Here is an 18,003-nt window from a genome sequence, read left to right as displayed (position 1 = left end):
TGCCTGATTCTACTTATCGCACTCCAAATATCAGTATGTGCACACTCTTATGATCATAAACATTTGTAGTTGATTTTCTCAATTCATATCTAGCTTTAAACAGCAAGGATTATCCAGCCTTCAAAGTTACCAACACAGAGTGAACTGAGTAACTTGTAAGAACTGGCATTTTTCACTGATGCAGTTTTCAAAGTCAATGCAGCTTCTCCAAATATTAATAGAGGCACTTTATGCCAGATCTTGCAAGTTATCTTTTTTGTGAATTCCACTGATTTGACTGGTTACTAGATTTTTACAGAAGGGAAGAATTTCATTGTCTTACCTATAAAACCATAGAATGCTGTTTGTCATTTCAAAATAACATGTTTGAGAAATCAAATAAACCTAAATATTAATTTTAGCAGAAAATAAAACTAATAAAACACTGTCTTATTTGAACAAACATATTTTAGTTTTATGAATGCACTAACCACCGAAAGGGACAAGACTTATTTTTTTCCTTTAATAACAACCTTGAACGTTGTTTGTTAATGCCTCATTTAAAACAGTGGGTGGGTGGGTGGGGTAGTTTAGAAAAGTCCAAGTAATAAAATGTATTCAATTACTTGGAGAGTTAAAAAGCTAATGCAACAGTGTTACATCCAGATAAAAAACATTATTCAAAAGCAATTCAAATACCGAAAAGGATTTCAAATTGAATATTTTATTAACATGGTAGTTGTCTTTGTAACATGTGCATACACACTCGCACACTCTGAATGATCTGCCTGGAAAAAAGATGTCTAAATATGCCTAAGGGGAAAATTAAAAATAAAAAATTCCTTTAGGTTTTCATTATTGTAGGCAAATTACGTCCACATCACTTACAAAGCTATTGCCGAATCTGTCCAAGGAAGCAGAATTTGGGAGGAGAAAAAAACTTTGGGGGAAATTCAACAGTGGCATAGCGGAGCTCTCAATATGAGAAAGCTGACATAATGTGGACTTTTGCTGTGAAATTTGTCTTTGCAAAATATGGGGAGAAGTTTATCAACGGGCAGAAAACAAGAGAAGGCGGTGTGAAGTAGGCTTCTGCAGAGTCAATTTTCCTCACAGTATTGTGCAGGGTCATCAAGAAAAATGCTTAGTCCTTCTCTGGAACCAGTTTCAGAACTTTTCCAATTGCAATGGTCTTCCCTAAAAGACAACAACAATGACAAAATAAAAATAAAAAACCACCTTTTCATTAACAGTCTAGACAAACTACAAAATCATTTTGACCTCCTGAGGTCCCATTTTGAATACGAGTCAACTCGAAAAAATTTAAGTCCAAAGGAATAACATCTTACACAATATTTTACTGGTTATGGTATGGACTGTGGTATGGTAAACAACTGTATCAGAATTTATAGTGGAAAAATTATTCAAAAGGCTTACTGACATCTTAAGCCAACAAGAGAATTTCCAAATGCAAAGTTTTAGATAACATATATAAGTGGTTAAACACAAAAGGTAGACGTAGAAGGTGTAATCTCTATCACTAGAACTTTAAAATGTGAAAGAAGTATAACTGTTTAGGACAAAGAAATAGTTATTATTGATGCATATAACAGAGACAGAACATACATGAATTAATGGGTATTGTCATCCCTTTTTTTTTCTGGAAATTTAGTAGAATATCTAAAGTAAAAGCAAAATAGATTACAACAACCAATATGAACGCTACTAAATTGAGTAAGGCCTAAAAGTATCTAACAACCTCATCCTTTTGGCCTTCAGTTATGTCTGCCCATGCTGACTACAACCAAGCGGAGAAGGTGAATGTCTTCACATTATATTACAATGCACTTCCTTCTCCCTACTCAGTGACCACCTGACTTCACGACAGAACCTCATCACATCTCAACTAGCCTAACTGCTCCCCCTCCTTCTCAAGTCTTTTCCTTCACTACATGCCATCCTCCCAAACTACCAAAATGGGGTAGTTCTGATCATCCCTACTGAATTAACTCTAGCCCCTTCCTACTGTCTCTAGGATAAAATATCTGCATATTCCTGTTTATTTTTTGAAGCCCCTCAACAAGTGGCCTCACCCTGCCTTTTCAGTCTCCTTACACAGTACGATCCTGACATTTCTCACACGTCTGACTCCCACCTCTGATCCTTCTCCCTTCCTTTTCTTCAAAACTCAGTTCAAGTTCCACATCCCACACAAAACTTTCCCTGAATCCCCCAGTGCTACTGTCCTCCTCAGACTCCCTTGTCTTTCCATATCTATCTTTCTATCCCTAGAAGCTGGCACATTATCTGGTATACAACAAGTGCTTAATAAATGTTTGTTGATAGACTACATGATGTCACTAGGATTATGTCTTACAAAGAACTGTAAAGTAACAGTGGTAAAGAGAAATCAACCTATGTCCCTATGTACTAAATGCTCTGAGAAACAGAGGGTAAGAAGTTTTAAAATAAAAGTATATTCTATCTTAAGTTTTAAGTTTAAGTTTTAAACCCCCCTCATCAATCTTATATAAATATCTCACTCCAATAAAGTGAGTTTTCTCAAAAGTAGTATTAATTTCATGATTCCTCAATCAAGTTTCTCATGAAGTTTCGGTATCACCCATTTCAGAACCAAAGATCTTCAATGAGGTGAAATACATTTGGTTAGACAATGAAGAGTTAAATTATCATATAACATGCTACTCAAAACTTTGGTTAGTTAAAAAAATATATTCTAGTCACAGAAGGCAAGCTGTAGGTACTGCTCAAGCAGTTAAAATCAAGTAGATAAAAGTAAAAATTTTAAAAATTTTCCATGTATTTAACATATAAAATGCTTTTAAAATTTGGTACTATGGAATCATATTTAAGATTTCCATTCTAAGCAGCCCACCATAGCTAAGATATCACTGATGCACACTTTATGAAGGAGGCAGGAGCTATGGGTTCCAGTCCCAAATCATCTGGCACTCATTAGTTGTGACTTCCAAGAATTCACTTTACCCTTTTCTTTCCAATAAAAGGTGGATTTGAATAGATGATTTCAAAGGTCCCTTCCAGTTCTAAGAGTCTAAGGTTTCAAAGTCCTCTCTGAACCCACAACGATGCAGGATTCTAAAGATGAATTTTATTAAAGCACAAGCATAGATCAATGAGTTATAAGCATGTTATTTTTTTAGTCCTCTTACCCTCATCTCTTAACGTAAAACGACCCATCTGAGGGAAGTCTTTGAAGGTCTCAAGGCAGATGGTTCCTGCTGTCCTTAAACGGGCAATGCATACTTGATCTTGTTTGACAAAACGTGGTCGTGTCTTGCTTTTTTCTCCTGATTTTTTGTCTACCAAGCAGATTAAGGCCTATCCAAAACACAAGTCCAGAAGCTTCACATCAAACCAGATAAACAAAGAGTTTAAGCCAAATAAATAAAAGCCAAACCAGGTCAGCGCTCACTCGTTACCCCGCCTCCCAAGTCACGAACCCTGCAAGAATTAACATCAAAAACATACTCCAAACAGCACCCAAAAAACGCCACTGTGGGGGAATTACAACAGCCAAGTCTGGCTCTGGTATTCAACTAGGCACCATCGCCTCATAGCGACTGCCTCAAAGTTGTGTTTGATCTTACTGAAACTCACTGTTATCTCGACTTCTTCGATACAGGTGTGAATGTGCAGCACCGCATTATAACCTGGGCAGATGATGGATTTGTGCTCAATAATCACTATCTGAAAAGCAATACAAAGCATTACACAGTGTATAAAAAACTGGCACTAATTAACCTATCATTAATAGCACAATGGCTATGGGTTTCCAGTCACTCAGCATAAACTGTTCCTTATAATGTATAGTTATTAGAAAGGTTATTTATGGTATATGCAGAACATGGAGAGTTTTAAAGGAAGGTGGAAGATGGCATGCTGATTTTTTCTGAAATAAACCAAACAGGTAGCATCAAAATTACTTATTTGACAGTAGGTCAAAGGAAAATGCTAAAGAGTCAAGGTCAGCAGTTTGTAATGCTGACTGGTTTAGCCATTTACTTATTACTATTTGACAAGTTAATTAAGCTCTCTGAGCCTCAGTTTCCTCATTTAGAGAATGAGGACACAATCTTCTCCCCTGCCTAACACAGGTTTGTTGTGAGGATCAAATGAGAAAATTTCAATAACACTTTCTAAAAGTCAAAAATAAAGTTTATTTAAAATTTAGAGCTCTTTGAGACATGGCTTTAGTACTCCATTGCAAATTATATGTTGAATAAAAAATAACTAAGACACTATGCATTTAGATGGTTTTGAACTAAGGTATTTATGTCCCAAGTGTCAAGGACTTGGTTAATTTGGTGTCATTATTAAGTTGGTAAAGTTTCTCCTCCATACACTTCCTCTGAAAATCAGCATCATACTACAAATGCAAATCAATGATATAACAACAGTTAGAGAAACAAAGTACTCTATAATCAGACTGAAGATGCGGCGACGTGTGCACTTGCACCTACCTGGGCATCAAACGTGCGTCCAGAATGACAAAGATTATTAGGATCACAAAGTATGAATCCTGGAAGAATTTCTTCTTCTTCAATTCCCTTCAGTCTAATCTTGAGGTTTTCACCTGGGGCTACAGAATCAGTTTCTACGTCATCAGAAAGGATTCCAAGAACTTCCACATTGTGCTTAAAGAAATCAAGATTGGATCTTTTTGATAGTTGCAAAATGTGTTCATTACATTATACTTTATAAAATGACACATATTCATATGTAATTCATTTGCTTAAGTCTTAAAGCTAGGTTTTTTACTTACTGATAAAAGCAATGAAAAGTATCTGTTGTATTGAAAAGATTATTCCATTCAAGATCAATGATGGAAATAAAACATATACCAACAATACAAGTGCCAATCAAAATATAAAGCAATTCCTCACATCTTTACATATTAATCAAAGTACCTGGCACAAATAACTTCATAAATGCTTGTTGCCTTATTCTGATACTGTTCAAAGGAGAAATCAAGGCCAGTATTTGTACATTAACTCTTCTATTATAAAGCACCTAATTTATACTTATTAAATCTTTATATCATGAATATAAGTGGGAATTAGTCATTTGATTCTTCTAAGGTCCAACTTTCTTAATCTCATGGCACATCTCCAATGTCCATCAGTTCCCAATAATCTAAGAGTTTGCACTTTTTGAAATCTATTCAGACATATAAGTTTAAAAGCATATCATATGAAAAAATAATCAGTAGTGTTGAAACAATATCCTTTCTAAAATGTTAAACTGATATTAATGAACAACTAGAAAGGGATCTCCGTGAAATTCTGAACCACTATTTTCTACACCAAAACCTTTCTAAAGGCAATTTCCCCCACTCCCACCCACCATAATTTTACACAGAAAATAGGCAAGGACATTTATTTCTTGTGTATAAATTTAAAGATAGGACTATATTTTTAACTAAACTGTCTACCTTAAGGGAGTAAAGGGGTCGACACTAACAACCCCACCACACAGAAGTGTAACAAGAAATCTTTACTTACTATTTTATGCTCAACTAATCCAGCACCACCCCCACACACAAATGTCCTTTAATGGTTAAGACCAATGGAGCTAATCTAAAGGTGATGTGAATCTTTATCTCGAGATTCCTTTGTCAAATGTGGGTTTGAGTCAAACAACTTCTTCAAGTATATGAAGGGTTATTATACTGAGGATGGTGACCAGCTGTTCTCCATCTCCACTGAGGACAGAACAAGAGGAAATGGGCTTAAGCTGCAGCATGAAGGATTTAAATTAAATATAAGGAAGAATTTCCAGATAGAGGATTATTAAACATTGGAATGGATTCCTGAGTGAGATGGTATTCGCTCCTCTCTCTGACATGTTTGAGTAAGTTGAGGTGTGACTTTGGCTGAAGTCTGGAAAAAATACTAAGTTAACTCTCAAGGACGTAGTCCTTCCTTAGGACATGATTCAAAGGTACATATTAATACTCAGTAAGTGATGAACTAACACTAAAATAACCCTTTCTATACATCCATCTCAGAAGCAGACATGATTTCTCAAGAAAAAAGCATCCTTTGATTGCAGTGAATTGATATAACAGGGTTACTGCCTAGATTGTCAGGTATTCTAATTCAAAAGCTAATTACTTATTCACTCATATTTATTTAGTATCTGATAGTTTTGTAATTTTGTCACGCACTAATAATTCATATTTCTGAACAGTAAGACTACATGATTTCTTGCTGAAAGAGACAGGGAAAAGACAGGAGTTACAGTTTTGGGGTATAGAGCTAATTTTGAGCTTGGAAAAGATTTTAGGCCAGTCATAAAAAAAACTGGTATTCTTACTGGGTTTTAGACATACAATATACACTTTTAATTATTAGTCTAGTCTCCAACTTGCTGGGCCATTCTGCTCTATTATGGGTCTAATGGGATTGGCAGCTTTGGGATTTTTCTGTGGGAATAAGAGTAATTATCCTTATCAGGCAGGACTGTCTCCAACAACAGTCCACCTGTTAAACTGGCCCATTAGGAAATAGTTAATTGTCTACCACTGCTAGTCCATCGTAAGTATCGATGTTCAGGTTCAATGAAAATTATTGAGTGGTTTTTTTTCCCTGACTCCATACATTCAAGGTAGTAACACAGGAATCATTAACCGAAATAATAAGGTAGAAATAAGAAAAAGATTATTTTAAGCTCACAGAGTAGGTGCCACTAATTAAAACACTAACTAGAATATAAGATATAATAATAAAGTTCTAGGATTTGGCATGTTTTAATGAAATACTGATATCTATTTTTGGAATTATCAAGGGCCTCCTTTAGGATCTTGGCAGATCTCTGAAATCAGAGGAAGAAGAACCTATTAGAATCACCCAACAGCATAGTTTATATGGCAGAGTTATAGACACTGTATCACATCTTAACTATATACAGCAAAAGTCACCTTTACGGAGGTTAAGGTCCTATTTGCTTTTCAATTGAATGACACCGGGCCATGGTCCCATCACCCGCCACCCCTGCCAATTTTACCCATTTCTTTTTTTCTTCCCAAAGACTGTGGTGAAACATTCATTTAGATGAATGGTGAATTTTCTTTGATTTGTAGTTCATGGCTTCATGTTCCAAATATTTACTGATATTTTCAAGAAAAGAATGGAATACAGCAATACAACTTACTCAGAAAACTTTTCATTCTTACCTTGTTTGGCATCATCACAAGCTGCTGTCCTTTACAAATAGAGCCTGATTCCAGCTTTCCCAGGACCACAGTGCCCATATCCTTTAGAAATAATTTTTTAAAATTAAATATACAGACATAATTTGTTGGTTACATTTTCAACCTTATCGATTACCTTGTAAACAATACTTGTAAAGAAAATTAATTATTCAGACTAATTATTATGGAACAATCACTAAGGCTGACTAAAGAAGGGAATACATTAGCCCAAGGACCTGAGTAAAGGATCTCAAATTCAAAATAAATAGTATATTCTCAAAAATGGCTCTATGAAAGAATATAATCAATTCTTTGAGAAAGATTCTGTGCTATCTACAGACTACTAACAAGAGCAACTCCAGGATGTGAAGAATCAAAATGACTTACTAAAAAACCCTAAGAAGCTACAAAGAGACTATAATCCATTATTTAGGCTATTTTGTTAACAGAAACTACTCTGAACTAAGACACCCCCATCTAACCGTGATCTTTCTTGATACCTTGTATTTATCCACAATTGGCAATCTGATTGGTCCATCAACTGATCTGTTGAAGTTTGGCAAATTATCCAGATATGGAATAAATGGTAATCCACTGAAAAGATAACACAGCAATTAACAAAACTAGTTTTGCCCAATAAGACAAGTCGGAAAAGTCATAAATCAAGGAATGATTTTAGTACTGGCAACTAATGCAAAAAGGTAAGCATAACTGTTAAAAGAACATTTTCTATTCATTCCAAATAGTCTCTTCCCTTAACAATATTTATTATTTTCCACAGATTGGTTCCTAGGATAGGAACTTCTAACACTTGATAGTATACCAGGTGTTTCACATACATAATCTCACTGAAGTCTCATCATAATCTTGTAAAACAAGTAGTACAAGCTTCATTTTATAAATGAAGAAACTGAGGTTTGAGAGGTAAAGTGACTCCCCCAACGCCCAACTAACAAAATTACTTAAAAAAACACATCTTCTGATTTCAAAGCGAATGTTTCTCCACTGTAGTTCATGTCAGTATCAAACACCTTTATCTGTTACTTTTGTTTCTACATCATGTAGACTAGAGAGGAAGAATTTTTGAAGCAATTATTTGATAAGGCACCTGTAAAATTAAGACTAGCCCAGATCTCAATTTCAAAATTATGATTCTACATAATAAACCATTTCCCTTAAAATGTCAAGGTTATATTCCTAATTACTGTAAATAAATATATTCCACAAGATCATCATGTATTTAAACAGTAAGGGAGACAAATCTCCTTTAAAATTTGTAAGTTGTGGACTCATTGAGCAAGAACACTGTATAGTCATTATCTGCCTCAGCCTTAAAGATACTTACATATACCAAGGACAGAAATCTGATTGCTCTTTAAGGTTTGCACCAGTCAATCCTGAGCAGGGCATGAAGTGTATATCCTTCTTGGGATTGAAGCCAACTTTTTTCAAAAATGGCACCAACTTTTCTTTACATTCTTCATATCTACAAATATTTATTAAAAATTAGCCAATTGTGAAAAAGAAAAGCATATAACATTTCATCTTTAAGGAGAATTCAAAAAGAAGACCCAAATAGTCCCCAGTGGCTTATGAACAGTTTTAAAGTTTCTGAAAGCTTGTTATATGCAAGCTATCAACAGCCATATCAAAAATATTCAAAATCACAAATAGCAAGTGTAAATTAAAACAACTAAGACTGTACCTCAGTACTCAAGATTCAACCAAAGTACAATCAGATTAAGACAAAAGTGATGAGACAAAGATCAATAAACGCTAGAGGAACTGTGGGAAAACAAGTACATTACTGTATTGCTGTGAATGCAACCAACTATTTCAGAAAACAATCTGCAGTAATACTTTTAAAAAAAGTCCCTGAACTTTATATAAACTGAATTAAACTATACACTGCTGCGACCCAGGAATGCCACTATGATCCCTAGGAGGTCAAAGACAGAAGAAAAGTCCCATAAATATAAAAATATGTACATCAGAATTTTTGGAAAAGAAATAAAGGAAAAGTGGGTTCCCATCTATTGGAAGATAGAAGAACAAATTGTGTTAAAATGTACTGCAATGATTATTGAAACATAAGAAAATGCCAAAAATAAAACACTCAATTGGGAAGATCTGCATAAACTCACACATATTCAGCCCCACCAGGAGAACAATTTACATAAAAACTGTAAAGACTTCAGATCTGATCAATGCAATCACCAATTGTGCTTTACAAGAACATAGGGATGAAGCATGCTTCCTGAATACTGGCAGAGATGGTGGACAATAGGTACAAAATGAGCCATAGGTTTTCAGACACAGTTCAAGTGTTGACCTTTTTCACTTGACTTATTTGTTACCAACAAGGTTTTTCAGGGGAAGGGCCTGAGATAACAGAGGTTATCAGCGAAGTTTCAGTGATTTTTTTTTAAGAGCTTCATTAAAAGTTTTGAGAAAACCACAGTTCTCCCCATTAAATGATTAAGAATAAACAGTAAGATAACAGTAAGATGAATATAAGCTTTATTCACCTTTCATTACTCCAATTTACTGTTGGGTCATCCATCTTATTAATAAGCACTATTAAGTGTTTTACACCTGCTGTTTTTGCCAACATAGCATGTTCTCTTGTCTGTCCTCCTTTTTCAAATCCAGTTTCAAACTCTCCTTTCCGGGCAGAGATTACCTATTCCAAGAAAACAGCCTGTAAGTTTTTTTTCAGTGCATACACTTCCAATTTGAAAATGTTATGTACTTCAGCTATACTAGAATCTACCATAAGAAAGCAGGACAGAAATTAGAAAGCCTATCTCTATGAGTATTACCTACCACCACTCTAGTTTGGGTAGATCCTTCATTAACACCTGCCTAGACTTTTGGAATCACTTTCTATTACTTGCCATTTCCATTTCCTCTTCTTTTCCAATTCACCCCTCACATTCCTGACAGAATAATCTTACTCATATGGTTGCTTTACACATTTACTGAAAAATCTTCAATGGCTCCCCACTGCCTATTGAATGAAATGCTACATTTTTTGTGAAACATTCTAGGCCCTAAACTAAGTGGTTCTACTCTATTTTTCAAGCTTTATTTTACAGATTAAAGATAACAGAAAAGTTTGGTTCCCTGTTTCACTTTGTGCCTTTGCTCAGTTTCTTAATGCTTGGAACATCCTCGCTCCTAATTCAGCTAGCAACTTCCTATTCATCTTTTAAAAGTCCAATTCAAACATCATCTCTTCCACTGATTCCACTCTAGTCCTGACATTGAGGCCCAACTGGCCCCAAGACTCAACATTACCAACTTTGCTCTTTGAATCTTAAAAAGCACTTCTACAATTAATGAATTCACTTAATACTGAGTATTACAGTTAACTTCATTTGTGTCTTATCCCTCTACTAAACTGTAACCTCCCCAAAGGAGAGATTCCACACAGCACCGAGCCCAGGTGTTATTAGCCCCCATGCTTAACTTTGTTCAAAGAATGTACTTTTGGGGAGTGGTGTTTGTGTGTCCATGTGCAGACACACACACACACACACACACACATTCATGCACATAAATCTGCTCAAAATAGGGTGAGAAAAATAAAGGTTTGAGGTTTATTCCCCCAGTGAAAGAATATTTCTTCCAGCACCCCCACCAGTGTAGTGTTTATTGATTCATTTATAAAATAATATATAACATATTGATGAAGCTTAACTACTGATCACTTCAACAAAATGATTCATATAATGAAACGTTTTCCCAATCTTTCTCCCCAGGGAGTATTCACATTTCACTTGACTAGGGGCCACACAGGGGAGAAGACAGAAAGACAAACAGACACACATACACACATAAAATCTCTACTAAATGTTTCCCCAACATAAGTGACAGTTCTATCAATTTTTGAAAATTTCATTAAGTATACTGTAAAGCAGATATGTATTTATTAAGCATTTACTATGTGCAAAGCACTGTACTAGGTGCCAGAGGGAAGCTGACTCATAAAACATATGAAGATGTACAAAGTACTGAAATGTAAAGAACTGAATTGGGACCAAGGAAAGGAAGATCTATCGTAAACATGTACCCAGAAGTTAACTCCAGTCACAAACTCATAATGATCAGACTCCTGGGAAAGAAATAACTGAGTATAAAGTTCATGACTATGAACTCTACCACTTGCCCATTTATTCAAAATGAACTCAAATCTCTGGAATTCAAACTAAGCTGCAGTTAACAGAACAAAAGTCAACTGATACAATCTCTTACCAGCACAGCCAGATCAGCTTGAGAAGCACCACCAATCATGTTTGGGACAAAACTCTTGTGCCCCGGGGCATCTAGGATGGTGAAGTGCTTCTTTTCTGTCTCAAAGTAAGCACGGCCCACTTCCACAGTTTTACCTTTGTCTCGTTCTTCCTGATTTGTATCTAAGGCCCATGACAAGTACCTATGAGAAATACAATTTCAAAGATACATTATTTTTAAAACTGGACCTATATTATTTAAGATTTTCTGAATATCGTTACTTTAAAAAAACTCTTACATGCAAGCATATGCTGGGGAATAACTCAGTAATCTCAGAATTGATATTCCCTACTTGGAATCATATGAATCCTACCCCACCCTAATTCCCTTTTTTAAAAAAAAGCAGTTATTGATCCTGAGGATCATACTGTCCAATGGCGGTATGCCATTTCCTTCTTCAGCGCATTTTACAGGGGGAGGAACTGAAGCAAACAGAGTTTAAGTAACTTGTTCAGGCTCACAATGTTGTTATTCAGTCATTTTTCAATTGTGTCTGACTCATCATGATCCCATTTGGGGTTTTCTTAGCAAAGATCCCATAGTGGTTTGCCAGTTCCTTCTCCAGCTCATTTTACAGAGGAGGAACTCAAGGAAACAGGGTTAAGTGACTTGCCCAGGATCACACAGCTACTAAGTGTTTGAGGCCAGATTTGAACTCGAGTTTTCCTGACTCTAGGCCTAGCACTCTATCCACGGCCATCAGCTAGCTGTCTCCTAAAGTCTAAAGTTCATGGTCTAATCTGAATGAGAAAAAGATCAATTTTTCTTTAATTATCAATTCCAAAACAGCATGAAATCTTTTACATCATTCCTGCCAAAGGCCTAATTAGCTGCTTCCTAGGGTGGGGCTTTTTCAAAGCAGGAAGGATTCTTCCTGAAAGTGATTACATTAAGTTTAAGTATCTCAAACTGATCTTTAACCAAGTAGAAAAGGAGAATCCTTGGAGAAGTGGTTTAAAAGGGTTTGAATAATTTTAGGAAAATGATTCTTTAAGACACAGCAAAAGTCAACCGACTACTATTCTGTTTGATGAATCCAAGGTGTTACCTGAACTTCCAAGAGAACTGTTACTATGTTTGATCTTACTATGAAATTTTTTCTGTTGGCTATCTAATTTTATCTAATTGCTTATACATTGTTGAGAGTTATACACTGTTGAAAGCAAAGAGCTTAGGTCAGTTTTTCAAAAAAGAATGAATTTCTATCCCTTTGAATTTTCTCTTTTAAAGCTGAGAATCCTAGAATTAAAGTTATTGTCTCTAGAAGATTTGAATCTAAAGTTCACATTTACAACACTTTTTCTACTAAAAAACCTCAATCAAATGAGCAAAATGCTTGGCAAAGGCAGTATGTTTTTATTTTAAAGATACTCTACCAAACAGAACGCAGAAGATAATTAGGAGGGAGTACAACACAGCAGAAAGAACACTGGGAGGTAATGAAGAACAATGAATATGAAGAATTCAATTAAATATGTTTAAGACTTTTAAAAGATGATGCAAAGTAAAGAAAGCAAAACCAAAGGAACAATATGTACACATATACTGACTACAACCATGTGAAATGAAGAAAATAGTAACAATATTTTTTAAATGGCAAATTCATAAAATCGTATGGTTAACTGCATGACTATCAGTCCTGGTATTTTCTTTTACTATTTTTGCTTAACTCTTTTCAGGAGTTTGATTGGCTTGTAATTTGGTTGTTTATGGTAATCTACTTTGATGGTTCCAGGAGGAGACGTGAGGTTGGTGACCCTTCCTCACTCAAAACAAAGTGCAAGTCATGTCATCATTTCTTTGAAGGCATGGTCTTCTTAAGGCAATGAAGGACAAACACAACTTTGTCAAAACAAGATTGACAAAGAGTACCTGAAATTCAGTAACCTGGCTTTTCCTGATCACTAGGCTCCAGGACTTTAAACAACCAAGGCAAAATTTAACTTCTGAAGGAGTCAGATTATATTAAGTTTCCATGCAGCTCTAAAAAGTATGATTATTCTGAAGATAATACTCAACTATTATAAGTGCTTCAACACCTATGAATAGAATCTCTGAATTTAAACTTTATCTACCTAAATTCAATGAAAGAAACACCCACAAATAAGGAGATTCAAAGTAAAGCTCATTTGTCTACATATTGACAATTCTCAATTCCCCTCATAAGAAAAAGCAATCAAGTATTAAAAAGTATTATTACTGTGACCCTCAACAAAATCAATCAAATGATCTCAAACTCATCATTTCCCAAGTCATTGTAATTAACTGAAGTATGTAAGAAAAATAAATTAAAATAAAAATGTTAGAGCTATCAATCTCATAGGAGTAACAACCTCAAAGTACTTGTGTGAAGAAGTTATAGTCTTCTTATTAAAAAAAAATAATGCAGCAAAATGAATAACTGCCTGGGGATATAGGTCTGTATAATTAAGATAACAGAACGTAATATAAAGACAAAAAACTACTTGATAATTTCTGGGAGAAAAGGAAGGCTATTCACAAGGACACACAAAAAACATTTACAAATTTCTATCTAGCTTGCCATGACCATTTTAGTTTTTTAGGAATTTAAATCATCTTCACTGTCATACCATTTTAATTCATGCTGAAGAAATGCAAAATTCCATTTTCCTTTCAGTACTTGATATACTGTGTGAAATTTGCACTAGTGTTGCCTCCCTTTCCATAAATGTTTCAAAGGATGATATAAATTGCATTTTTTGCTTCACCTCCCTACTGCCTTTTTGTACACAAATGGGAAGAATGGAGGAAAACCTGAACAAAAAGCAGTCTAGTTTTTTTTTTTTAGCACAAAACCCAAAGTTTATACCTCTCAAAGACTCCAGAATTCATTAATATAGACACACCAATCTTTAAACTTTAATCTTTATAACTCAAATAACTCTGAATTAGAGAACTATTCCAAAAGAGAGAAGTGCTTAACAACTATAGTTATGACATATTAACAGGGACCACAGAATTAATCGCTATGGCCCAACATCTAAATAAAATTAGGCAAATTTCCAGTAGTTTCTGTATTACTATAATAAAATTTTCCATACCAAGTTTCTCTGTTTTTTTCTTTAGCTTCTCGTTCATATTTTTCAAGTGTTCTTTTGTCAACCATCCCAGTCAAATACCTAAAAAATGCACATAAACACACATATATGTGCATATGTTAAAACTTTTAGAGCAGTCAGTAAGCAAAAGTAATTATTTTAAAGATTTTGTGCCGTGTTAAGGGAAGAGGAGGCCAATCCAGCTATGTTCTTGATACTTAATAGGTAAAGAGAAGAAAGCATTTCCCTATTCAATACTTTTAGATTCAGTTTTTAAAATCCCTCAAGTGAACTATATTCCAAGTTGACTTAAATAACTTTTCCAGGGAATGAATCAAGAATTACGAATTGTTTCTTAGGTATCCTTAACAACACTATGGGACTCTTCAGTAAATAAACTAGTATTTGAATTAAGGAATTCAAAAGTTTGAAGAAAACTAAGGATTCAACTGTCATAAATACTGGTTTGGAGATGATCAAGGCTGAAAAAGAACCTTCCCTGATGAGAATGTTGTTTTAAAGTTGCTGTTTCTTGATAAAGAGATTTGTTAAAAATACATCATCAACTTACATTATTTGTCCTCCAATAGTTGATTTACCAGCATCTAGCAAAAGCAAAGAAATGTAAACTATTTAAAAATTAAGTAAAAGTGGATACATATGCTATCATAAAGAACCGCTGTTATACTTAGAAACAACGTAGAAACTATACATTGGGCATTATGGGAAGAATCCACATTTAATCACTACTATGTCAGCTTTACACTATCATTCCGAATAACCTCTACCAAGAATGGTAAGAGTACTGAGCGCTAATGCTATCTCCTTTTCTATTTTTTGCTGCAGCTGAACATGGGCACTCTATCCCCATGTCTGAAGTATCTACTCTTCAAATTAAACAAGAAGGTAGCCAACCCAAAAGTACAAAAACAAAAGTAAAGACCACAAAAGAATTTTGTTCCATAGAAATCGATGCTTTGGTCATGGTATATATTTAAGGTCCAATAATCTTCTTGCCCTAGGAGATAACTGTGCAAAAGGAGGGAGAATTATTTGCTTCCTCAGCTCCTAACAGAGCACAAGTGCAGCACTGTTAATTTCTCACCAATGGGATCTGTAAAAGTGGCATGAAAACAAGTGATGGGTTATCACTGAGAAAGCAGCCCCCTCTTCTTCACACTCATTCCCACCCTCAGGTCCCCATTTAGACAACAAATAGCAACAATGGAGAATATTTGAATAAATACATCTTTGGCTAGATAAGAAGCCCCAAAGAATCAGAAAACATTCTGATAAATTTCATTTCAAAGGAAGCTGATGTTGGAATTACTGTATTAAGCAGATTTTATTAAAAACCAAAGAAGAAAGGTTTTAGCTACTAACATACATATAAGTTAGGACATGCAAAGTATCAATGACCGAAACGCCACAGCCAACTGAACAATACTTTCATGCACCTATTACATAACAATTCTCCAGCCTTCACCCATTTACCACTTACCTACATGCCCAATGAATACTACATTTACATGTTCTTTTTTAGGTGCACCTGGTGGTGCGACCACAGATTTAGGTTTTGGTATTTCTTCTTCTTCTTCCATCATCATTTCTGGGACACTTTCCTCTGGGTGTCCTCCATCTCCCATACAGCCACCCCCTGGCTCTGCTTCACTAGGTTCTTCTTTGTGCTCCCATGATTCTTCTGGGGACATTTCTGTCTCTCCATTTTCTACTGGAAGAAAGACAAATGCCTTAATTTTATTGTTGAACTCATTTTTACAACAAACAGCTGTTTTTTATGAAGATATTCAATGGAAAAAATTTCATTTTCTAACATTCAGCTACATACATAAAAGCAGAAATATCTCCACTTATTTCTGAAGCTGATGAAATTAAGAAACTTTTATTTTAGCTAAGGAGCACTTTCATAAGGGAAAAACAGCAATGATGAATATGAATTTAAAACTCGCTTAATGTAGACATCAGATATTCCAATAAGCCAAAATGCGCTAAAAATTATTGTAACTTAATGGGAAGAACAATTAAAAAGTAGAAATTCAAGAAGAAATTCATTAGACATCTAAAAACCTGTCATTTAAATCTGGTCTAACGTTCCATTCATCGACTTGGGAATAACAGAAAATATTAATGAAACACTGACAGTAAAATGGAAGTTTTGGCCAAAAGTAAACTGAAGTACAAATACTGTTTATTTAACAGCATTCCACTTAATCCTGTTATATCTGTGATCATTGCATGTACTAAAGTAATATTCATGACAAATTAAAATCATTCCAAAAGTAACTGAAAAGCATAATATACATTCTACATATGCACTTAACAGCAAAGACTCAATTAAGCCAGTGCTCAATTTAGCCATTATAATATAACACTTACATTTGCACCTTAAATCTTGAGATTGAAAGTTTCATATTACTGTATTAATATGGTCAGAAAGTGTCTTACCAACAGGTTCTGAAACTTCCATGCTAACAGCTGAATTTGAACCTAAACAAGAAATTGAGATATAATGCACGTTTACAAAAAAATACCTATCCTTCCAACCCCACAACAAATGACTTCTGAAGAAGAGAGTGCATAACAGAAAATTACCTTCATACAACACTGACTGTTCTTCTTGAGAAGGTTCCACAGGTGCTGTTTAATAAAAATAAGTTCTTGTTAAACATATATATAATCATAAATTGTTTCATTTCCCAATATGTCCCCCAATGCTAAGCTAAGTACAGTAAGTTCTTTGAAGGGGACCATTAGCCATTACATTCAGTCCACAAACAATGCATTTAAAACATTTCAAACAGTTAAAATACAACCTAATTTTTTTATACTATTAACTGTTTTGCAAACTCTTTCTTCATGGATTGTACAAATTAACTGTTACCCAGGTTAGTTAAAGTTATTATCAGTTACTAGAGTGTGAATTAAAGTTTCACTGTAAAGCAAGTAGAGCTTGACAGGGAGAGGGAATACACTTTGTTATAAAACAACCATTACTTCTCAGTAAAGTTTCCCTTTTTAAAAGAGTTAAGCCAAATGGTCTAACAAAGGTTACAGCTGATAGCACATACAGTATCACACAAAGCTCAACTTCTACAAGTCAATCTAATTAAGGTACATGAACTATGCCTTACTATAACAACACTTAGCTAGATTAAACCTTAAGAGGCAAAAACATGTCATTTCTAAAAGATGCTGCTCTACATTAATACACATTTTTCTCAGCATTTGCAGAAGTGCTTAATACTCAACAGATTAGATTCTTCCTCATTTCTAATTCTATAGTTAAGAAATAATCCATAGTTTCTATAACAATCTCAAATCACAAATTCAGGCTTACTGTAGGAAATGAACCAGTTATAAAAAAACTAGAGAACAGCAGATTAGAAGAGAATTTAGATATCATCTAGTTCAAAA

At 34.6% G+C, this 18,003-nt stretch overlaps 1 protein-coding gene across 5 annotated transcripts in view; it reads right to left on the bottom strand.

Moving 5' to 3' along the window:
* Nucleotides 1–687: 687 nt before the first annotated feature.
* Nucleotides 688–18,003, bottom strand: part of GSPT1 (G1 to S phase transition 1) — a 42,575-nt gene continuing 25,259 nt past the window's right edge. For 3 of the 5 annotated variants that reach the window (XM_072610043.1, XM_072610058.1, XM_072610073.1), the window contains exons 2-15: nt 17,182–17,226; nt 17,035–17,076; nt 16,070–16,300; nt 15,140–15,173; nt 14,572–14,649; nt 11,471–11,651; nt 9,742–9,896; nt 8,559–8,699; nt 7,714–7,807; nt 7,196–7,276; nt 4,482–4,655; nt 3,619–3,708; nt 3,171–3,339; nt 688–1,176 (exon numbers count right to left, since the gene is read on the bottom strand). In XM_072610043.1, the coding sequence (XP_072466144.1) occupies nt 1,124–1,176; nt 3,171–3,339; nt 3,619–3,708; nt 4,482–4,655; nt 7,196–7,276; nt 7,714–7,807; nt 8,559–8,699; nt 9,742–9,896; nt 11,471–11,651; nt 14,572–14,649; nt 15,140–15,173; nt 16,070–16,300; nt 17,035–17,076; nt 17,182–17,226 (1,568 nt within the window). In that variant the 3' untranslated portion in view covers nt 688–1,123. The remainder of the gene's footprint in view (nt 1,177–3,170; nt 3,340–3,618; nt 3,709–4,481; nt 4,656–7,195; nt 7,277–7,713; nt 7,808–8,558; nt 8,700–9,741; nt 9,897–11,470; nt 11,652–14,571; nt 14,650–15,139; nt 15,174–16,069; nt 16,301–17,034; nt 17,077–17,181; nt 17,227–18,003) is intronic. The other 2 variants (XM_072610049.1, XM_072610064.1) reach the window with 1 other exon arrangement.

The sequence above is a fragment of the Notamacropus eugenii genome, chromosome 1 (genome assembly GCF_028372415.1).
Source record: "Notamacropus eugenii isolate mMacEug1 chromosome 1, mMacEug1.pri_v2, whole genome shotgun sequence".
Taxonomy (NCBI): Eukaryota; Metazoa; Chordata; class Mammalia; order Diprotodontia; family Macropodidae; genus Notamacropus; species Notamacropus eugenii.
The sequence above is the reverse complement of the archived record's forward strand: the minus strand, read 5'-3'. Positions and strand labels throughout refer to the sequence as shown.